Genomic DNA, 19,328 nt, shown 5'->3' with positions numbered 1-19,328 from the left:
TAAACATTTTAGAGCTTATAAATATTATAACAGATGTTAGGAATCCTGACTTCACACTGAATAAGGAAATAGGAAATAACAGACGGTCACACATAAAGGGTGTCAACAAACAAACATACCCACTGACAGAGAGAATTTCAAAAGGAGAGTTGGTGACCCTGAGATGACCTAACCAGATAGGAGGAAACAACAGGGAAAAAAGGAGGTATGTTTGAAGGCTGGCTTGTCCCTTCTTTCATTTAATCACTCACAGGGGAAAAACTCTGTTGCACCCACCCTGTGCCAGATGGATGCTCAGGGAGGTCACCTTCCAGGTCTCTGCTGTGTAAGCCCATCAAACATGGAACCTTACCACAATCACAGTCATCCACAACCAGAAATCCAAGAGCTCCTATTCTAGTCTCCTCTGTGAGGAGAAAGACCCCTCTCATCTAAGGCAGTGGTTTTCCAACTCTCTTCTGCAGAACTCCAGAGGTGAAGGAGGGCCTGAGAAGCCCAACTCAGAGTTCAAGGGGAGCCTTCCTCTGAGGTCTAGGGTTCCCCTGGAGCTAGATGCGAAATGCCGCATACATATTTGAATTTTTCTGAGGAAAAAATTAGTGGTTTGCATTGGATTCTCCACATGGTGATGCCAGAAAGGTTAAGAACTTCTGCTCTAGAGAAGAGGGCAGAGTCCTCATAAGGGCCTTCTCGGGTGGAGAGCAGCCTTCCAGGTCTGCTGGTCTGGGCTGGCACAGGAGGGTGCATCACTGAGGACCGGCAGGGGCGCACCATCAGCCAGTGGACCTGGGGCCGCGTCCGTCTTGGAAAGTCTGCATGGGGTCACCAAGCAGACACAAGTCCCTCCAGAAATACGCCAAGTGGCTTAGCCGAGGACAGCAGAGACTTCCCCTGGGCGCGTTATAGGAAGTAGACCTTTCTCAGTATTTGTAAGGTAACATATTGACATAAGGGTCGTCAAGATGACAGTAAGATGAATGAAAACAACTGTGTGTTTACCACGCTGTCTTAGAGGCAGACTGTAAGGCTCCCTGTTTCACATCTGCTCCCAGCAACCGGCAGCCTGGCACCCCGAGTCAGACGCTGGCAGCATGTTACTAGGGTGTCTTCCCGATGAACACACCTACCTGTGCGAAGGAAACCTCTTTTGCAGCTCGGAAATAATTAAACCTTCCACAAGGTGATCTGTTTCTGTCACGAGGTCTGCAGCTGATGTTTTTGTTGAGACGCGTTTTTCCTCAGAAAGGGCTTTCCTGATGATCTGAAATGAAAGTACATAAAAGTACAGGAGGTGGTTAAACCGACGAGCTCCCTCGTCTCGCAGAGACATTCATGCCTCCTGTGGGCAACTCTGAACAAAAGAGGTGGCAGGTGTGGGTTTGAGGGCCACCGGCTGCTTCTAACATGGGCAGGCCGCTGGGGTTCAACATCACACACAAGATCTTCTGCTGGGCGTTCAGTGAACCTAACTACCTGCTATTCCTGCACCAGAAGGTGGGCTCACTGGTTGAAGCCATCCTGCCCAGCCTGTGAGCAATTCTTTTTTTTTTTTTTTTAATTTTTTTTTTTAAGTTTATTTATTTTTGAGACAGAGAGAGACAGAGCATGAACGGGGGAGGGTCAGAGAGAGAGGGAGACACAGAATCGGAAGCAGGCTCCAGGCTCTGAGCCATCAGCCCAGAGCCCGACGCGGGGCTCGAACTCATGGACCACGAGATCGTGACCTGAGCCGAAGTCGGACGCTTAACCGACTGAGCCACCCAGGCGCCCCGTGAGCAATTCTTTGAAGGAAAAGACACAGTGGTTCTGAAGAGTGTGAAGTTTCAACCCGTGGAAGATTATGTAACTAACACCTCTGCCCCAGAGAGTCCCGGGAATTTGATTTCAGTGTAAAAATGTATTTTCCCTAATTCACTTTACACATCACATGGAATGGACTCTGCTCTTGAATCCAGATTACAAACGTTCCAACAAGGAGACCCGGGAGAGGTTAAGAGGCACTTCACCAACAGGAAGTCCCGCTCTCCCTGCTGCTCTGGTCAGGGCGCTACTGACGGTCCAAGGGGAACGTGCACATGGGCTGGCTTAGGTGCCAGGACCTCACTGATCCCCAGTTCTGGGCTCACAGGCAGGCTCTGTGGATGTGCAAGCCCCAGAACATCCGGTCCAAACCCGCTGCGCTAAATGCAGAGGTGAGGTGCAGAGGGAGCCTCCCAGCACCGCCTCGTGCCTGGCCCAATCTGGCTCTAGAAACCCCTGGAGGGCCCAAACAGGAAGGTGTGCGGAGTGGTTAATCCGTCACAGGACACTTGGGAAGGATCAGGTCTACTCTGTGAAATAAATAAAAAGCACTCCTTCTCTAGCCCAGGGCTTTCTTTTCATTTTTGTCGGTTGTAACAGCTCAGTGTCTCCTTCAGCACAATGACAAAGTCAGGACACCTAAAAATGACTTCAGACCTTTCCTCCCAAACTGGCTACCATCCCAAGATCCTGCATTTCTTTCCAAAGCACCGCCAATCACACAGCTACCCAGACTCGACATCCTTTGACTTATCCTTCTACCTTAATGCTTCCTGAGTGCCTCTTTCATGGCCAGCCTGTGCTATGTACTAACGGTGCTGAAAGGCAGGAGGGCAGGAAAAGATGACCCCCAAGTCTGCAGAGAGGAAGAGGACCTCAGATGGGATTTTAAAGAATAAGCAGGAGACCCTGAGACATTGAGCAATCCTCAAATTACTGCCCTCATCCTAGAGCCGGACAAAACAGTGCTGAGCCTAGACAGGTTTTGTTCAGTTTTTCATCTTGGTTGCAAACGGATACATATTACAGAAAATGTGGAGTGTAATTTTGTAAATAATGTGAACGACAAAGCATATAGCACTCACGTATAATCCATTAACATTTCTATGCCAGTCCCCAGACTGTCTGCCACTTGGGGACTTCTATTTGCAATATTCTGCTTAGCACTGTCAGGTTGATCTCCTTAAAACATCAATGTGCACACAGCAAGTTCCTACCAGACAAATCTCCACAGGTTCCTTGTTTTTAAATTTGAAACTTCTCAATCTAGCTCATGTAGCATCTGCCCTTGTCCTCCAGGGATCCCTAAATTTTGGGCTAGTCTAGACCTCCTATTTGTAGGTCATTTGGCAGTGAGCTTGCATCTTGTATGGAAAGTCAGTGTGGAGCATGTACGGGGGGGGGGTATGGTGTGTGTTTATATGTGCATGTGTGTGATGTGGTTTATATGTGCACGCAGGCAACGTCTGTGTGGTTTATACATGGGCGATATGTGTGGTTTATGTATTTGTGTATGTGATACGTGTGTGCTTTATGTGTGCATGTGATGTGTGTGTGGTTCACGTGTATATGATGTATGTGGTATGTGTGGGGAGGTGTGAAGGGAGTGTGTGTGGTTACGTGTGGGGTATGCATGCAGAGGGAGGGGGGGAGGTGTGGGGAATGTATGCAAGCAGAGGCAAGGGGAGAGGTGTGGGGAGGTGTGGGGAATGTATGCAAGCAGAGGCAAGGGGAGAGGTGTGAAGGGAGTGCATGTGGTTATGTGTGGGGTATGTATGCAAGCAGAGGGAAGGGGAGAGGTGTGGGGAGGTGTGGGGTATGTATGCAAGCAGAGGCAAGGGGAGAGGTGTGGGGAGGTGTGAAGGGAGTGCATGTGGTTATGTGTGGGGCATGTATGCAAGCAGAGGGAAGGGGAGAGGAAGACTAGAGGACATACCACCAAAGCCTCTCAAACTTCACTGTGCATGAGTCAGTTATCTGGGGTCTTGCTGAAGTGAAAACTATGGTGGTTAAGTAGGTGTGGGGTTTGAGGTCTGATGTTCGCATTTCTGACAAGTTCCATGGTGACACCGATGCTGGGGGCCACACTGGAGTAGTTGGGCTGAGAGCAGGTTCTCAAACCCCAGAAGGAGGAAGAGTCCCCTGGGGGTTGGATGTTCTGACCCAGCACCACACAGAAGTCCTGGGACCTCCACCCTGAGAGGACACAGGCTTCTGGCTTCATGTTACACTTGCCCCTACCCGCACATGTAGTAAGCATTTGTACAGTTCAAGATTATGATTCCAACCATGCACCCTGCAGCCTCTGTGCTGAAGCCAGAGCGGTTTTTAAACATATGTCAGCTCCAATCACTTTAATGCTTAGAACTACGCAAAGACTGCCATGGCTTTCAGGAAAAACCTAGACCTACAAATGTCACCTCCCATAGGCCACTCCCAGTCTCGCCATCCTTCTGCCACTCTGGTTTTCTGGCTGGTCCTAACCAAATCTCTTTCTATTCCAGGGACTTTATATCTTCTAACCTATCCAGAACTTCTTGCCATCTGAAATCATCTCACTTGTCCCTTTGTTGATGGTATGTCTCCCCCAGGAGAGCAGAGGCACTTTGGTTCCCTGCCACACCCCTAGCCTCTAGAACCATACCTGGCATAGAGTAGGTGCACAGAAGTCTTTGAATCATGAAGAAAATACACATCAAACTGCTTGGATAGACTCTGCACATTTTTTCCAACTGGACCATTAGCGCTTATATGAACACTGACCCCCTTGGTCTCTTCGTTTTGTTTCACTGTGGGTTTTTGGTTGTCCTGTGAGAAAGTTAAGATGGACTTGGAGTCTCCTCCTCCAGCCTCCATCCACTGGCCCCCCCCTCCTGGAGCCAGCCTGAATCTGCTTTATGGTCCCCGTGTCCACTCACCACACCACAACCAGAAGGGCTTGCTAACCCCCTGACCTTAATCCCAGCATAAAGCACTTAGGGGCTCCCTAGACTCTGAGGATACAAAACCCCCCAGGTGGCATACCATAGCTCTTGAGACGTGGTCTCCTGGCAGAGACTTTAATCCCAAGTAGCCAGTATCCTCTTCTTCCTTTCAGGGAGAGAAGGCCTAAGTTTAGCAAGACTCAACAGTCCACACCTCTCTGCCTCTCAGGCAGGTAGGCATGGCCCTGCTTTCTGCCCAGGAGGATGTGAACGGAGGGCTACGTGCAACGTGAGTCACACCATAAAAGGCCACTGTTTGCTCACTACTCCCTCCTCTCCTTTCCCCCTTTGCCACCAGCTGGTGACGTAGCTGTGGGGGTGAGAGGTCAGCTTTGGTCATGTGGGAAGTGAACACCTCCTTAAAGCATCAAGCATCAAGGAACCTGGGTCCCTGGGTGACTTGGAGAAGCACAGCCCCCGTTTCCCCAGATCCCTAACTGGGCTGTTGTGGGAAAGAAAGAAACCTGCCTCGCTTCTGTCACTGGTCTGTGAACAAAGCCAAGCCACCAACCTAACAAATGGGCCTCACCTAAACTCTGCATTCTCTCTCCCTCCCCTCCCCGCTCCATGACTGTTGGGCTCCAGCCTAAGTGAATCATTCACTCTCAAGTCTCCCCTCCGACAGAACCGCCAGCCTTCTTCTGGCCCATGTGGTGACTCAGCTCAGATGTCACCTCCTGTATGATGGGTTTCCAACATCTGCAGGCACAGCAGGGAGGGCACTCACCCTCTCAGCGTGCTGCTAGGGGACTTACACAAACCACACAGCTGGCCTCTTGGGATTCCACGTCAGTGCATGCCGGCGAAGGAGCCCCATCGGTCCTGTCTAGGTATCCACCTTCCACAGGTGGATTTTGTGGCCTACACGGGGGCTGCTACACAGTCAGGTGTTGGTGGACATTGGAATGAAGATTTCTTGGTTGCTACACACTGAGCTCATAGGTGACTAAAGTCTGGAAGACTTTTTTTAGCAAGTGCTCTTGTGAAGCCATATCTAACCACCCTGGTATTTATGCATTTGGTCTTTAAGATCCAAAATATACACAACCCTCCTATGTTGAGGAGATGCATGCTCAGGGACCTGTGTGGGCAGTTTGGGCAATGTCTGATGTCATCTGGGCACACTTTCCAGAGGACCCAGGCCCTAGCTACAAATCACACAAAGGAGGGGAGATTTATGGATTCAGGAGGAAGGTGTCGAATCACGCTCTTTTTCAAAATATTTCTGGTCTGTGTCTATTAATATTTATGACTGTTCTGCCGTGACTGTTTCGACGTGGGCATGTGTCACAAGGAAAGCCATGGGGCTTGAATGTGCCCGTGTCCGTTAACGGTGGGGCAGGCCACACCACCCTCCGTGTTCACTGGCAACTTGAAGCGGTGCTGGGGCCAGCCCTCTCTCCCCTGCCGCAGCTCCTCCAGGCCCTGGATCCCATCCACTGGGACACCTGAACTCCTCCCTCTCGTCGGGTTACACACCCAGATATGTGGACCCTACTTCTGAATGACTTCCCAGAACTACGCTAACCTCACGTTGCCTGCCTTCACTTGCCCGTGTTGCTCAACCTCCAAACCTCCTGTCTTGCCCCTTTGCAGCGTCGTCCACCCGGAGCCCAGCGGCCTCTCCAGAAAGCAGATCTGTCTCCTGGCACACCCTGTGACTTGTCCTCTCCCTGCCCCACCCCATGCCGCCTTGGAAAGGATGGCAGGTCCCATGTCCTGTGTGTGAGGACGTCTGTGGCCAGCCTGGGTGGCACCTGTCCCCCTTGCCATGCCCAGTCACTCTCTGCTGTTTGCTCTCCAGCAACTTCGTCTTTGGACGGACATTCTTTCTCCTGCAAGGGCCAAGCCTATTTGTCCTTGAGGACCCTGCTCACGCCCGTCTCCTCCAGGAAACTGCCTGTGTAGCCCTCCGCCCACTCACCCTGGGTGAGGCCCTTCCCCTTGGCTCAGCGGTTCCCGCAGCACCGAAGGCACATCTCAGTTGCTGCATGCACTGCACTGCTTTATCAGTATAAGGCACTGTCCAGCCTCTTCCACTAGATGGGAAGTGGCTGGAGGGCAGGAGCCCTGCCTTTCATCTTGGCAGGTCCAGGACCCAGCCTTCCCCACAACACTGCTCCTCAGGCTCTAGACCCGGCAAGGCGACGTGCATTACAGTGGGACAGCACAGACTTATCAGGCGGGCTCCCACATCTGGGAAAGCTAGACAAACCAGGAGCCTCCTTTCAGTCCCCAGTGACTTGAAAACACTAGTTCTTTGGGGAGGAAATGCATATGAAAAATCCCCCGGTCTAGAATGCAGTTCCTGCTTGCACCCATTTCATAATATCAGTAGGGAGCACAGATGATAAACCTACAGTTTAGAATCACACAGATCTGAGTTCCAACTCCACTTGGGAGACTGTGGGGGGCATCACTGAGCTTCTCGGAGCCTTAGTTTCCTCATCTGTAATAACAGTGGCACCTCAGACACTGTTGTTGGAAGAACTAAATGAGGAATCCTATGTCATGGTCTTGGGACGCAAAATGATTTCTATGTACACAAGGACGTGCACCACTGTTATTTTTGAGAGCAAATGCCTGACAGAACTTAATGACTTACGGCAAAAATCAAAAACCTATACACAAGGTACAGATCTCAAATGGGATCCTAAAATACCGGGTTAAGAAAAGATTTATTCTTAAATGTTCCTACACTGCAAGGAAGGGCGACGAGAGAGTGCTGTATTTTTTTCAATCAATCAGCAGTAGACTCACACAGCCCCTGCCTTCCACCGCAGTCCCATTCACAGGGGGTGGCCGTGAGGCTGTCAGGGCACTTCCCTGCTAAGCCCTTTACCACAGCTATCTTTGCTCTTAACACTGTAAACATGCTCCTTCTGCCAGCAGTCAGTTAGTGTATGCTGTTTTTTAATTAATGTTTTTCAGCTACTCACTAACTAAGCATGCACTTCACAGACCTCCTGGCCTGGGCTTTCCCTCCAGATAACATTCTGTTAATGTTTAATATATAAAATATGAGCCTTTAGTCACTGACTCCTGAATTTCAAACCTAAAAGAAGGGAAACCATCGGCTTCCGTGTCAGAAGCATCATTCGGGGATGTGTCCCAAAGCCTCCTTCTGGTCTCTACACCATCTTGGTTCTACGTTACTGTCCCCAAGTCTGCTATACAATTAGTACCCATAACTACAGAGCAACTTGTGTGTGTTCCAGAACGCATGGACCAGCACACCCCCCAAAAAAAACTCTGCCAGAAGCGGGTTTCTAATAGGCAACAGGACTTTCCTCTGTTGGACTGGGAAAAATGTGACGATTGGAGGTGCAGTCCTGACGATACTGACTATACATTTCAGGTTCTAAACATATCTGAACACAAGTGAGTGTGATGTGATGGTTAATTTTATGAGTCAACTTGACTGGGCCATGGGGTACCCTAAATGTTTTGTCAAATGGTAGTCTGGGCTTTTCTGCAAGGGTGTTTTAGGATGAGATTAACATCTTTCAACGTTTTTTTTGTTTTGTTTTGTTTTTTTATTTATTTTTGGGACAGAGAGAGACAGAGCATGAACGGGGGAGGGGCAGAGAGAGAGGGAGACACAGAATCGGAGACAGGCTCCAGGCTCTGAGCCATCAGCCCAGAGCCCGACGCGGGGCTTGAACTCACGGACCGCGAGATTGTGACCTGGCTGAAGTCAGACGCTTAACCGACTGCGCCACCCAGGCGCCCCGGATGAGATTAACATCTTAACTAGCAAAGCGGATTGCTCTTTGTAATGCGGGTGGGCTTCATCCAATCAGTTGAAGGCCTGAATAGAAGGAAAGATGGAGCCTTCTCTGAGTGAGAGAGAACTCTCCAGCAGACTAGCTTTAGTCTTATTCTGCAACATTGGCTCTTCTTGCCTATGGCTTTTAGGCTGGCTCACTGGTTCTCCCTTGGTCTTCAGCCTGCCAGCCCACCCTGCAAACTGGACTTGCTGGCCTCCAGTTGGTTCTCTGGAGAATCCTAATACACAGGACAATCAATAAAGCCCACAAAGTGAATTCCATGTGGCTCTCCTGTGGCATACGGGTCAGCAGTTAACATCTGCTAATAACTCACAAATGAACCTAATCACGGGAACGAGAAGGAGCTGGTTAAAGCAGAGGTGGGCCATGGATGCCGGGCTCTCAGGCATCACAAGCCAGCGAGTCTTAAAGCTCTCCAGCGTCACTGCCTCCCTCTTCAGCTTCATGGGCGTTTCCTCCAACTTGCTATCTCTACTTTTTAAAGTCCGGTCACCCCCCGCCCACTGTCTTCCTGATGCCCCGGCACTCCTCTGAACCAGCCCCACTGGGCGCCTGGCCACCTCGGGTGACACATCCTGAGGATAACCTTCCCCCACACCTCAGCTGCCTTTTGTGCCACCTGACCCTCTCCACCTCAGACCATTCCTTACAAGAGGCACATCCCAGATCGCAGGCTGGGCCCCGCCAGCAGGGGCCGCTCCCTGGATCCCACCTCCTACAGCTTGGTGGCCGCGCCATCACCCTGTTGAGGGCTCACCCTGCCCTGGCACCATTCCCAGCAGTTCATGCGTACCAACTAGCGAACCCTCAAAAGAACTCTGACGTAGTGATAATTAAGTTGAAGATGAGGAAACCAAGGCACAAAGAAATGAGGAAAGTTGCCATGGTCACAGCTGTAAGTGCAGGAAAAGGGATTGCACGGCAGGTGCTCCAAATCTTCCGTCACTGACCAGAGCCAACCCCCCAGGGACTCCTGAATCCCTATCAGGTGTGGGGTTCCCAAGCAGTGGAACGCACCCAGCTGCCTGCACCAGAAACCCCTAGGCTCTTCACAACTAGGTCTCCTTCACCTCACAATTCACAGCCAAGGCCGCCCACAACACCGTCACTGAGACTCATGTTGGTCAGTTTGAGCACAATAATCCCTGCAACCCCACCGTCCACTGAGGGTCTCCTCAAGCCCCCCAAACTTTGCCCACCCACTGGCCTGACCCTCCTCTTCCAACTTCAGCTTCAGCCAACGTGCTACGTGCTTGCCGTTCCTGCGTGCCGCCTTGGCTTTCTCCCCTCGGGGAGTCCATCTTCTCTCTCTGCCCTGACACCCTCACCTTTCCCGAGCCTGTCACCCAACTTCTCTAGGGAATCCCGCTTTTCCTTTTAAAATCACAAGTGCAGGTATGACTTCTTCCAGGAAATTGTCCCCCATCTTCCAGGGCCTGGGAAGACGGCCGCCACAACCATCCTGCATGCTGTGATCATTGGCTAAGCCACTCGTTGTCCCAGGAGGCCTGGGGATGGGGGGTGGGGGGTGGGGGATGGGGGATGGGGGATGGGGGGTGGGGGCTCCAATGCCCACTGCATGCTGAGTGCACCACCCAGGTAGCCCAGGCACTGCCGGGACAGTGGACGCAGAGATCCTGAAACTGGCTTAGCTACAAGGACGTGGCACCACCACTCAACTGAATTCTTCCCTCATCTCCCATGGGAGAAAGATGTGAGCCCACCAGCCTTCGGCTCCAGCCTGATGAGGCCGAGAGACAGGGAGTAGCCCGGATACAAAAGTCCCCTTCTCCTCTCTAAACCTCAGGCTAGCTGGAAGAGCTCAGCTCCACACCCCCCCCCCCGGGCTGGGGAGTGGAGTGGGGGGCTCTGGAACTCACTAGCATCGTTTCCATTCTCTGGCTAAGTGGTAAGATTTCAGCCTACTCTCCCCGCCAGCCCCAAAGACTGTAAACTCCACTAACGAGGGCTCCATTAGGTTAGCAAGTAAATATCTCAGGGCCACAGAGGCTGATTCACCTTCACGTGGGAGTGACACCAGCCTTTGCTTCCATCCCTTTAGTAAGATGTGGGATTTCATGGACTCCTCCTGCCAGGGCAGATGCAAATGCCTCTGAAACAATGCACGTGCTCTCATCCCCCACCCCAGCTTGTTAGCAAAATGGGCATAAGAAACATGCCTCTTTCCTTACAACAACACACAAGGAAAATGGCAGTTGGCCTCACACACAGGGTCAGGGAGAGGTGGGCCCAGGACACTTGGACCACATGTGCCCCACAGAGGGCAGCTGCTACTCTACGTTCGCCAGTTGTCTCTCGGGAGTTCCGTCTTGGCGGAGGTTTCAAATGTTGGCAAAAGTTTTACAATTGTAAGTGCAGGCTGACTCCCCACCCTGCAGAGCTAATCAGGAACAGGAGGCCTGGACCCGGGGCACAAAATGCAGCACGGGGCCGAGGGGAGGTGGGGGACAGAAGGCGGGAAGTGGGGAAACTGCCACCAGCCACCTCCCTTCCTCCAGCACCCAGTGGGAGAGGGGCAGGGAGTCTCTTCTGAAAGAAATAAGTGACCTGAGACCTCCACACACTGACGTCTGGGAATCTCCCAGAGAAAATCCAGGAGGTTAACTTGGGAGCACCCTAAGGCGGAGTCCACGGGTGGACAAACCGGCTCTCTCTTGGTCCCGGAACCTGGCCTTAAACCCCAGCCCGGGCCATGGGCTCCCAGATTGGGGTCTCCACCCTCACCCTGTGCCCTGAACTCCAGATACAAACTCAACACCTCCACTTAGAAATCCACTGGCAATTCAAGCTTGACGTGCTCGAAACACACTTGACTTCCACCTCCAAACCTGTTCCTCCTGCCCTTTCCCCATCTTGGAAGATGGCAAATCCATTCAACCAGTTTTGCAGGCCCAAACCCTGGAAGGCATCCCTGCCTTTTCTCTGGGTCTCACACTCTGCCTCCATCCAACAGCAAGCCTGGCAGTTCAGCCTTTGAAACGCATCTGTTTTACCACCTTCTTCACTTTTGCCCAATCAATCCACCCTCATTTCTCACCTGGACTACGTGAACAGCTTCCTATCAGATATCCAATTCTGGTCCCCAGGGACACTGTAGGTCCCACACAGCAGCTAGGGTGAGCTCCCTGTCACCCTGTAAGGGCCCCACACAGGACTGCCCAGAACCTCATTATCATACTCAGAGTAAAGGTACAGTCTTTGTCAGAATCACTCAATAAATATTTGTTCAGTGCCTGAACACATTTGTAATCAGCATTTTAGTGCCACCATTGTAAAAACGAGATAACCAAGCACATGACAAGACACTTAGGTTGATTAGTCGTATGGGACATGCAAATTAAAGCAATGAAATACCACCTGAAACCCATCAGACTGGCTACCGTGGAAAAGACAGACAATACCAAGTGTCGTCCAAGACATGGAGCAGCAGGAACCCTCACCCATGCTGGTAGGAGTGTAAATTGGCACATCCACTGTAGAAAACTACCTGGCAGAATTTCACACCTGATGACGCAGCAATTATTTCACTCCGATCATTAAAATATCCCCAGTAGAAACACATACATACGAAACCAAGACACAGGCAAGAATGTTCCGAGCAACATTATCCATAACTCCAAACTGGACATCATCCAAAGTTTCCTCAAGAGTTGAATAAACAGTCATTTATTCACATAACAAAATGCAGCAGTGGTTCTCAAAGTGCTGTCTCCCCCCCCCCCCCCCAGAAGCATCAGGATCAGCTGGGAACTTGGTGGAAATGCTAATTCTCGGCCCTGCTCCTCACCTAGTGGGTCAGACACTCTGGGGAGGGGGCTGAGTCTGCCTTTACAAGCTTTCCGGGTGCTTCTGATGCATAAGACAGTGAAGACCATTTCTCTACAGCCATGAATCTGATGAGTTTAACAGCCCTGAGTAGATCATCAAACATTCTGCTGGGAAGTTCAAAGATGACTATTAGTAGATACACAGAAAGCTAAGCAAATGAAAAAACACACTTTTTTTTTTAAAGGAAAATACATGTTGCATGAGAAAGAAAATATGTAATACAACTATAATATCCAACTCAACCATGCATTACAATTGTATAGTCAACAGAACATGAGCTTATGACGATGGAACGGATCAGGAAATGCAGCTCACAACATAAATGCAGTGTCTACGACAGACAACTCCAGAGCGAGCAGTGGAAGCCTGTGATTCAGAAGACAAGTGTAACTATCAGAAAATTGAAAACCGTGACCTCTGGGGAAAAGGATGAGCATGATAGAGGACAGGGCACTGCTGTTTTTCATAACAGTCCTTTCAGGGGTATTTCACTTATTAAATTCCCCGTGTGATATACCGGATAAAAATTAAAACCACAAATCAAAAACGACACTGCGTGGGCAAAGCCAGCCAGACAAGGGGGTTACACTGGGCCAGAGCCCACCGATGTGTGTTCTCCACTCTGGGAGCCAGAGGTGGACACAAGAGCATCCATGTTCAGAGCACACTGTAGGGAAGACACAGTAACCAGACCAGAGATGAACAAAGCCGGAAGCACCACAGGAATGATGAGGAGAGTCACATGGGAAGGTCCATGAAGGAAAGGGTTGAGGAGCTGAACCCTGGAGGGAGGGTATGGTCGTCAGGGAGCATAAGAAAGGCAGGAAAGCGCAATGTGTTTTGAAAATGCCAAGTAGTTCAATCTGGCTAGCCAGAGGGTTGGTCCACGCAGGGGCTTTAGGGACAACAGCCTCACTTCTCAAGACTGGGCTTTGGGTAGGTAAGGCCAACTAGAGAGGATGGATGTCTGGAGTACTGAGTGAGGGTGGATCCTGGGCTTTTGGTGTCCTGCCTTGTCCTGAGATTTTGTCACCAGTGAGCAGAGGTGAATTTACTGTGAAGCTAATGAAGCTGAGGCTTCAAGGCTCCCAGGGACCTTAGCAAGGTGTTCACATGATCACACATGAACACCTTTTTTAAGTCTGCAAAATCAGCTATTCTGACTGCAGATAACCACTGTCTCTTTCCACTGTGACCTCCATTATATTTTGTGTCAGGTGGCACTGGCATTTTTGGCTGAAGGCAAGTTGAGTGGAGATGAAATTGCCTCTGGGTTTGATGGAATATATCTGTGGGGTTTGCCGTCACATCTGTCTGTAAGTTATTATTAGCCATCCTGTGTAGGAATGGCTTCCAGAAATGCTTCCACTGTCCACCATGCCGAATGGCTTGGCATGGTGACATGAAGGGCAGGGCCAGAGGAGCGTGTGAGCATGCGTAGCGGCAACCGGCACACAGGACCGTGGAAAGAAAGAAGCGACCATATGGAACTAGAAGCTAGTCTGTAGAAAACTCTTCCCTATCTTCTCACAACTAGCATATAAGAGAAAACTGACAGGATTCTCAAATTTGATGGCGATCCTAAAAATGTATATAGTCCTACCCATAATAAGTTTGAAGACTAAATAAACTTTTCCAAACTATCAGTAATCAATTTCAATCAGTCGTGCTACTGGAGAGCCTGAACTTATCCTCCTACTGGCTCCATAGAAAACACTACAAAATCACAGTCATTTGAAGGCACAAAGAGCATGAAGCCAAAAATGTGAGAAAAGTATTACAGAAGGTTGAGAAGCAGCTACAGAATTATTTTTATGCATTTTGTCATATTTGTTAGCATCTTAGAATTTATACTGTTGTGATTTTTCTTATTCTAAGCGATGTTTATACCTCATTTTGAATTTGTAATTTTGTATTTTTTTCTTAAAGAGGGCTCCTAAGTTGTCTGAGTTTCAGGCCTAAACAAAACCTAGATCTACCCCTACAGGAGCAGTTTTCTGAGATACTTTTGCTCACACGTCAAAGATGACAAACACCCATTCCAATGAATATTACTATTTGTATTTGCGGTGGCGACAGCAGTGGGGCTCAAGTCACTCCCCTCCCCAAAGCCCAGCAGCCAAGTGGCTGGGCACTAGGGCTGCAGTGGCACCAGCATGGGTGGTTGGGCACCGCAGGAATGGGCGGTGCAGAACACTGGGAGGCCGTGGTGGAGAGGGCAGCCAGCACTTTGGGGCAGGTTACTTTTGCGGAGACCTCTTAGGGTGGGGCAAAGGGAGGTGGCGGCAAAGTGTGTAGGGCTGCCCTGAGCCAAACCAGCATCTGAAAGATGAAGGGTGGCAATATTTATCTCTTGGGAGGCCCTCCCCCCACCCCCGAGCACATATAGAACTATATAGCATATATGAACATGTATAGCATATATTTCAGCATATAGAACCCAGACTTGGGAATTCACACAGAACTGTCTCAGGAGAAGCTGAGAGGAGCAAACTTAAAATAGCGGAACATGGGGTACGGGTGAGGGGGTGGGCATGTTGGGCCACAAGGCCACTGTAACTGTGCCAAATACTCCTTTAGCTAAGGAGAACTCAGAAAAGGATCACCATTAACTACCTTTTCAGCCCTCTTTGGGCTATCTGGCCAAAGGACAGATTTTCTCCAACCAGCACCCCATTCCTGTGAGATCGTTAATAAGACAATCTGTCCCACTTTACATAGGTTGCAATGACCTTGTGTGGCTTCTGTTTGTTCCAGCCATAGACCATTCCGGCCACTCTCCCCTCCACTGCCCGGCAGGCAGGAAGCATCACATAATGCCCAAGAGGGAGCCCAGAATCCTGGGCTCCCTGACCAGACTCCTAATGGCAGAATCTTTATTTTACCCCTCCCCCACTCTCAAAAAAAGTTTTTTTGTTATTGGCAAGTTATTAAAACTTAAGATATCTCTTAATAAGACCCTTAGAATTGTGCCTACCATACTGCAAGTTCTATATAAGCATCTCTTCAAATAAAAGTTTTAAAAACCCTTCCATTTCTTCATGGATCTACATTTGAAAAACCATAAAAACCCATAACAACTCACCAGGATTTACACAGTGGTGTCCAAATCCTAAACTTGCTTCTCCTTAAAGCTTCAAGGGAGAAGAGTTTTACGGTGGAATCTAAAAGTTATTAAATATCCTGATGATGCTCATTCTGGAAAGGAAGTGAGGGGCCTGGGCGGGGGGGGGGGGTCGGAAAGCAAGTGCTCCCTGTACACAGTGGATGTGCTTTCCAGGAAGAATGTTTGTCCTGCAGCTACAAACTTCAGCCTTGTAGCACTCAAGGTTTGGGGTCCTCTTTTCCCACTAGGAAGGAGACAGAGTCAAAGGGTGAAGTCCCACAACCCACCTTTTAAGTCATGCCTTCCCTACAGGCTGAATCTTGCATCCTTAAAACCACAGAGGGAGGGCCCTCCAACACAAAATGTGTCTAGTCGGTGTTGAAATGAACTTTTAAAGAGGATTAGAGGATTCACACCAAGGTGAAGCACTATCCACTATGCAGGTGACAACTCGGCTCAAACTCAGCATTGGTAACAGCCTGACTTTAACACCCAGGGAAAACCAGCAGGGCATTTTCATACTGCTAGACCTGAAAAAGAAAGTGCTGTTTGGATATAAAAAGTCAGTCTGCTCACACTGCTACTTCTGTCCACCTTGACCCTCCAATCACCAAAACACAGTCATGTACCGTAACTAGCCAGGCAGTAGTAAGCCACCTTCCCACTCAGTCTACCCGGACCCTGGCCGTCCTGGGAGAACCAACAGCGCTCATTCACTGCACAAGGACTTCGAATCTACAATGTGTCAGACACCGCTTCGGGTACAGAGGAAAACGTGGGGAACGAAACGCAAAAATGAAAGTGAGAAAAGAGTAGCTGCACTCTCTTTTCAAATTCAAGTAGCAGGTTCTTTTCAGCTCTGGTGCTTGATTTACGTCCTTTTTCTGGTCAGCGTTACCAAGTTCCTCCTAACACTGAATGGAACCACTTTTCCGCTGTTGGGTCGGAGTAGGTACGGATTTAGGTTGCTTGAGGAAAGACAATCAAACAGCAAGAAAGCCAGATCTCCCGAGGCAGGGGTTTAAACCTGGAGGCAACCACACCCACGTCCTGGCCACAGGATCTATTCAAGGTCCGTAAAAACAAACAGCTGCGGCATTCAAGCCTGGGAGGGCTTTTTAAAATCCTAGGGCTAATTTGCATAGCTAGTATATTCTAACCTACTCTCTCCAACGCAAAGGTCAAGTCACCTACAGTTAGACACTCAACACGGCCAAAGGAGAGGGGCCGTGTCAGGGATGCTTCATAGGTGGCCGCCCCCTCCACGGGAGAAAGGTGCTCACCTCCTCCCGGTCCTGGAATGGAGAAGGGAAAGGGACGGTCTGTGCAGTAAACCAACACAAAGGCTTCTTTCACCAAAACGCGCCCTAGCACCCTCGGTCCGCGGATACCAGACGCCCACCGCTCGCGGTCCGGCCGCGCCGGACCCACTCCGCACGCGCGGGCCACTGCCCCCAGCCCCGCGGCCGCACGCCGTGCGGGCCCGGCTCTCCCGAGCCCCGAGGGAAGGTCTCCTTCCGTCCGACAGGAGTTCTGCTCGGACTTTGCGAAGTTCCAAGTGGGCGTCCTACAGCCAGCGCGCCGCCCGGCCCGGCCCGACCTTGCCCGCTGGGGCTGTGCTCGTCCGGACCCCACCGGGCCGGGGAGGAGGGCCGCGGCGCTCACCTGTCCCGCCCGCAGCGCCAGCTGCACGGCCGCCTCGAAGCACTCCTCCCAGGGGCCCCCGGCGGGCGCCTCCTCGTCCTCGCCGTTCGGCTTCATCGTGGCCTCGCCGGGCCCCGCCACCTCCAGCCCTCCTCGCCGGGCCCCCACCGGCTCCCGCCGCCCCGAAACTAGGCTCCGCACTGCTTCCTCCTCGTCCCGCCACTCCGCGCCTCGGTCGCCGCCGGCCCCACAGCTGTGCCCGCGGGAAGGGCAGGGAGCGGGCCGCGGCCGGGGGAGCCGCGCGGCGCGTCCCGCGTCCCGCCCCGGCCCTGCCCCGAGCCCCGCCCCTCTCCGCCGCGCATCCCGCTCCCCGCCCCACCCAGCGCCGAGCCCCGCCCCTCTCGGCGCCGAGCCCCGCCCCCCTCCACCGCCCATCCTGTTCTCAGCCACTGCCGGTGCCCAGCCCAACCCCTCCAGCACCGAGCCCCACCCCCCCGGCAAGGATTCGGGCCCCACGCGGAGCCCTGCTCCTCTACGCCTCGTGCCCTCCTACCCCCCAGGCCCCACCCCCAACCCCGCCCCTGGCCCCGAGCCGCACCCCTCTCGATTTACGTCTAGCTTCTTGCTCCGCCAGGCCCCGCCCTGAGGCCGGCCTCTCCCCGTCAAACCCCGCCCCGCCAGCTCTCGGTCCCGCCCCGAGACCAGCCCCGCCAGCTCCACGCTGAACCCCGCCCCGCGCTTCTACCGCGAGAAGGGTGGGTGCTGGGGACTGTGGGCCAGGAACAGAAGCCCCGGAACCTGACCCGAGCAAGGTCCCGGGGCGGGGTTCGTGCGCGGCCAAGGCCACGACTGCAGCCGGGCACCTGATATGCAGTGGGCGCCGACGCGTCTGAGCCAGTTGGGGGCGCCTCCGACCCTCTCGCCCCCGCCGGGCGGCCCGTGCGCACGTGGCTCGAGAAGCGGCCAGGCCGAAGGCTCTTCGTTCTAACGGGTTGCTCTTCCCTCAGCGGAAAGCCACAGGACGCCGGGGTTGTCGGCCGGCTCGGTCACCCGCGGACGCCCGCCGTCACAAAGCGCCTGTGTTCCTGAATGTTTCGTTGCAAACGAGAAGCCTTCACCCCAACTAAAAACCACAAACAAGGATGACAGTGAATTTTACAAACTGTCTGAACTCAGAATTCCCATGTGGAGCCCAAACCGAGCAGCCTTTCTCTGTAATGAGGAATGACCTTTTCGACCTTGGATTATTTAACGCTGTTGAACACTGGCACCACCTAAACATAAATACAAGGCATTTCCTGAGAGTGTGTCTGTGATTTCCAGGAGTTTAATTTCATAAGCTGCTCTGCCTACCCCTTTATAAAATATGCTGACCCATATAAAATTATTCTGGAGTGCCACTTCTCAGAGTCTGGGAGAACAATGGGAGTTTGTACAAGAACCTCGATGGGACATTTTTTACACAAATAACCTAATGATGGAATTAAATGCTTTTAGATTTTGTCTATGAGCACTTTATGTTGAAACATCTTGCAGAGAAACTTGAGGCTTACGGTGTAAAGAGGTGAAAATTACAGACCATGAAGAGGAATTAGGAAGCCAGAGCTGGATAGGGCTTTAGTCTGCTCTCTAGCCTTGCCCAACAGCTCAGAAAACTAGGCCAAGAATTGCCCCAGCTCCCACCAACGGCCATTTGGGGGCAGCTAAAGGGATGCTCTGCTTCATCTTCTTTGTTCCAGTTTTTCATGGTTTTCAAGATACAGAGCTGGACTTTTGAAAATACGTAAGACTGTGTTCTGAATGCTTTACTCTGAAATTAATGCATTCATTTGTTGGTCTTCATGGCAGGTTTTCGTTAGAGATCCCTTCCAACACCAAGCAAAATTAGGAAGTTACAAAATTTCTCTTTGGTGTCTTCTTAGCTCCCCTTTCTGAACACATCTCCGTGCTACCGTCTGTCCTGGACCAATCTAGGAGCTCAATTACATCTTTAGATAAGCTCTTATGGACCTCAGCCTATCTAAACATCTAGAGAAAAAGACTTCATAACTTCATTGCTTAACTTCCAGATATCTTAAGGTGGAATCAGGTGGTTTTTTACCAGAATGAAGTTTGGAGCCAGCCAGATTTTCCTAAGTCAAAATATTGGCCTCA

The 19,328-nt window shown here is 51.2% G+C and overlaps 1 protein-coding gene across 2 annotated transcripts in view; it reads right to left on the bottom strand.

Annotated features, from left to right (window-relative positions):
• Nucleotides 1-17,510, bottom strand: part of IMPA2 (inositol monophosphatase 2) — a 47,447-nt gene extending 29,937 nt beyond the window's left edge. Inside the window, exons 1-2 of one of the 2 annotated variants that reach the window (XM_049620458.1) lie at nt 17,196-17,510; nt 1,128-1,261 (exon numbers count right to left, since the gene is read on the bottom strand). In XM_049620458.1, coding sequence (XP_049476415.1) covers nt 1,128-1,261; nt 17,196-17,291 — 230 coding nt within the window. In that variant the 5' untranslated portion in view covers nt 17,292-17,510. Of the gene's footprint in view, nt 1-1,127; nt 1,262-4,824; nt 8,914-17,195 lie in introns of those variants that run through there. The other variant, XM_049620459.1, reaches the window with a different exon arrangement.
• Between the last annotated feature and the right edge of the window lie 1,818 nt (nt 17,511-19,328).

Source organism: Panthera uncia (assembly GCF_023721935.1).
Source record: "Panthera uncia isolate 11264 chromosome D3 unlocalized genomic scaffold, Puncia_PCG_1.0 HiC_scaffold_8, whole genome shotgun sequence".
Classification (NCBI taxonomy): Eukaryota; Metazoa; Chordata; class Mammalia; order Carnivora; family Felidae; genus Panthera; species Panthera uncia.
Note: the sequence above shows the minus strand (reverse complement) of the source record. Positions and strands in the feature narration are given on the sequence as shown.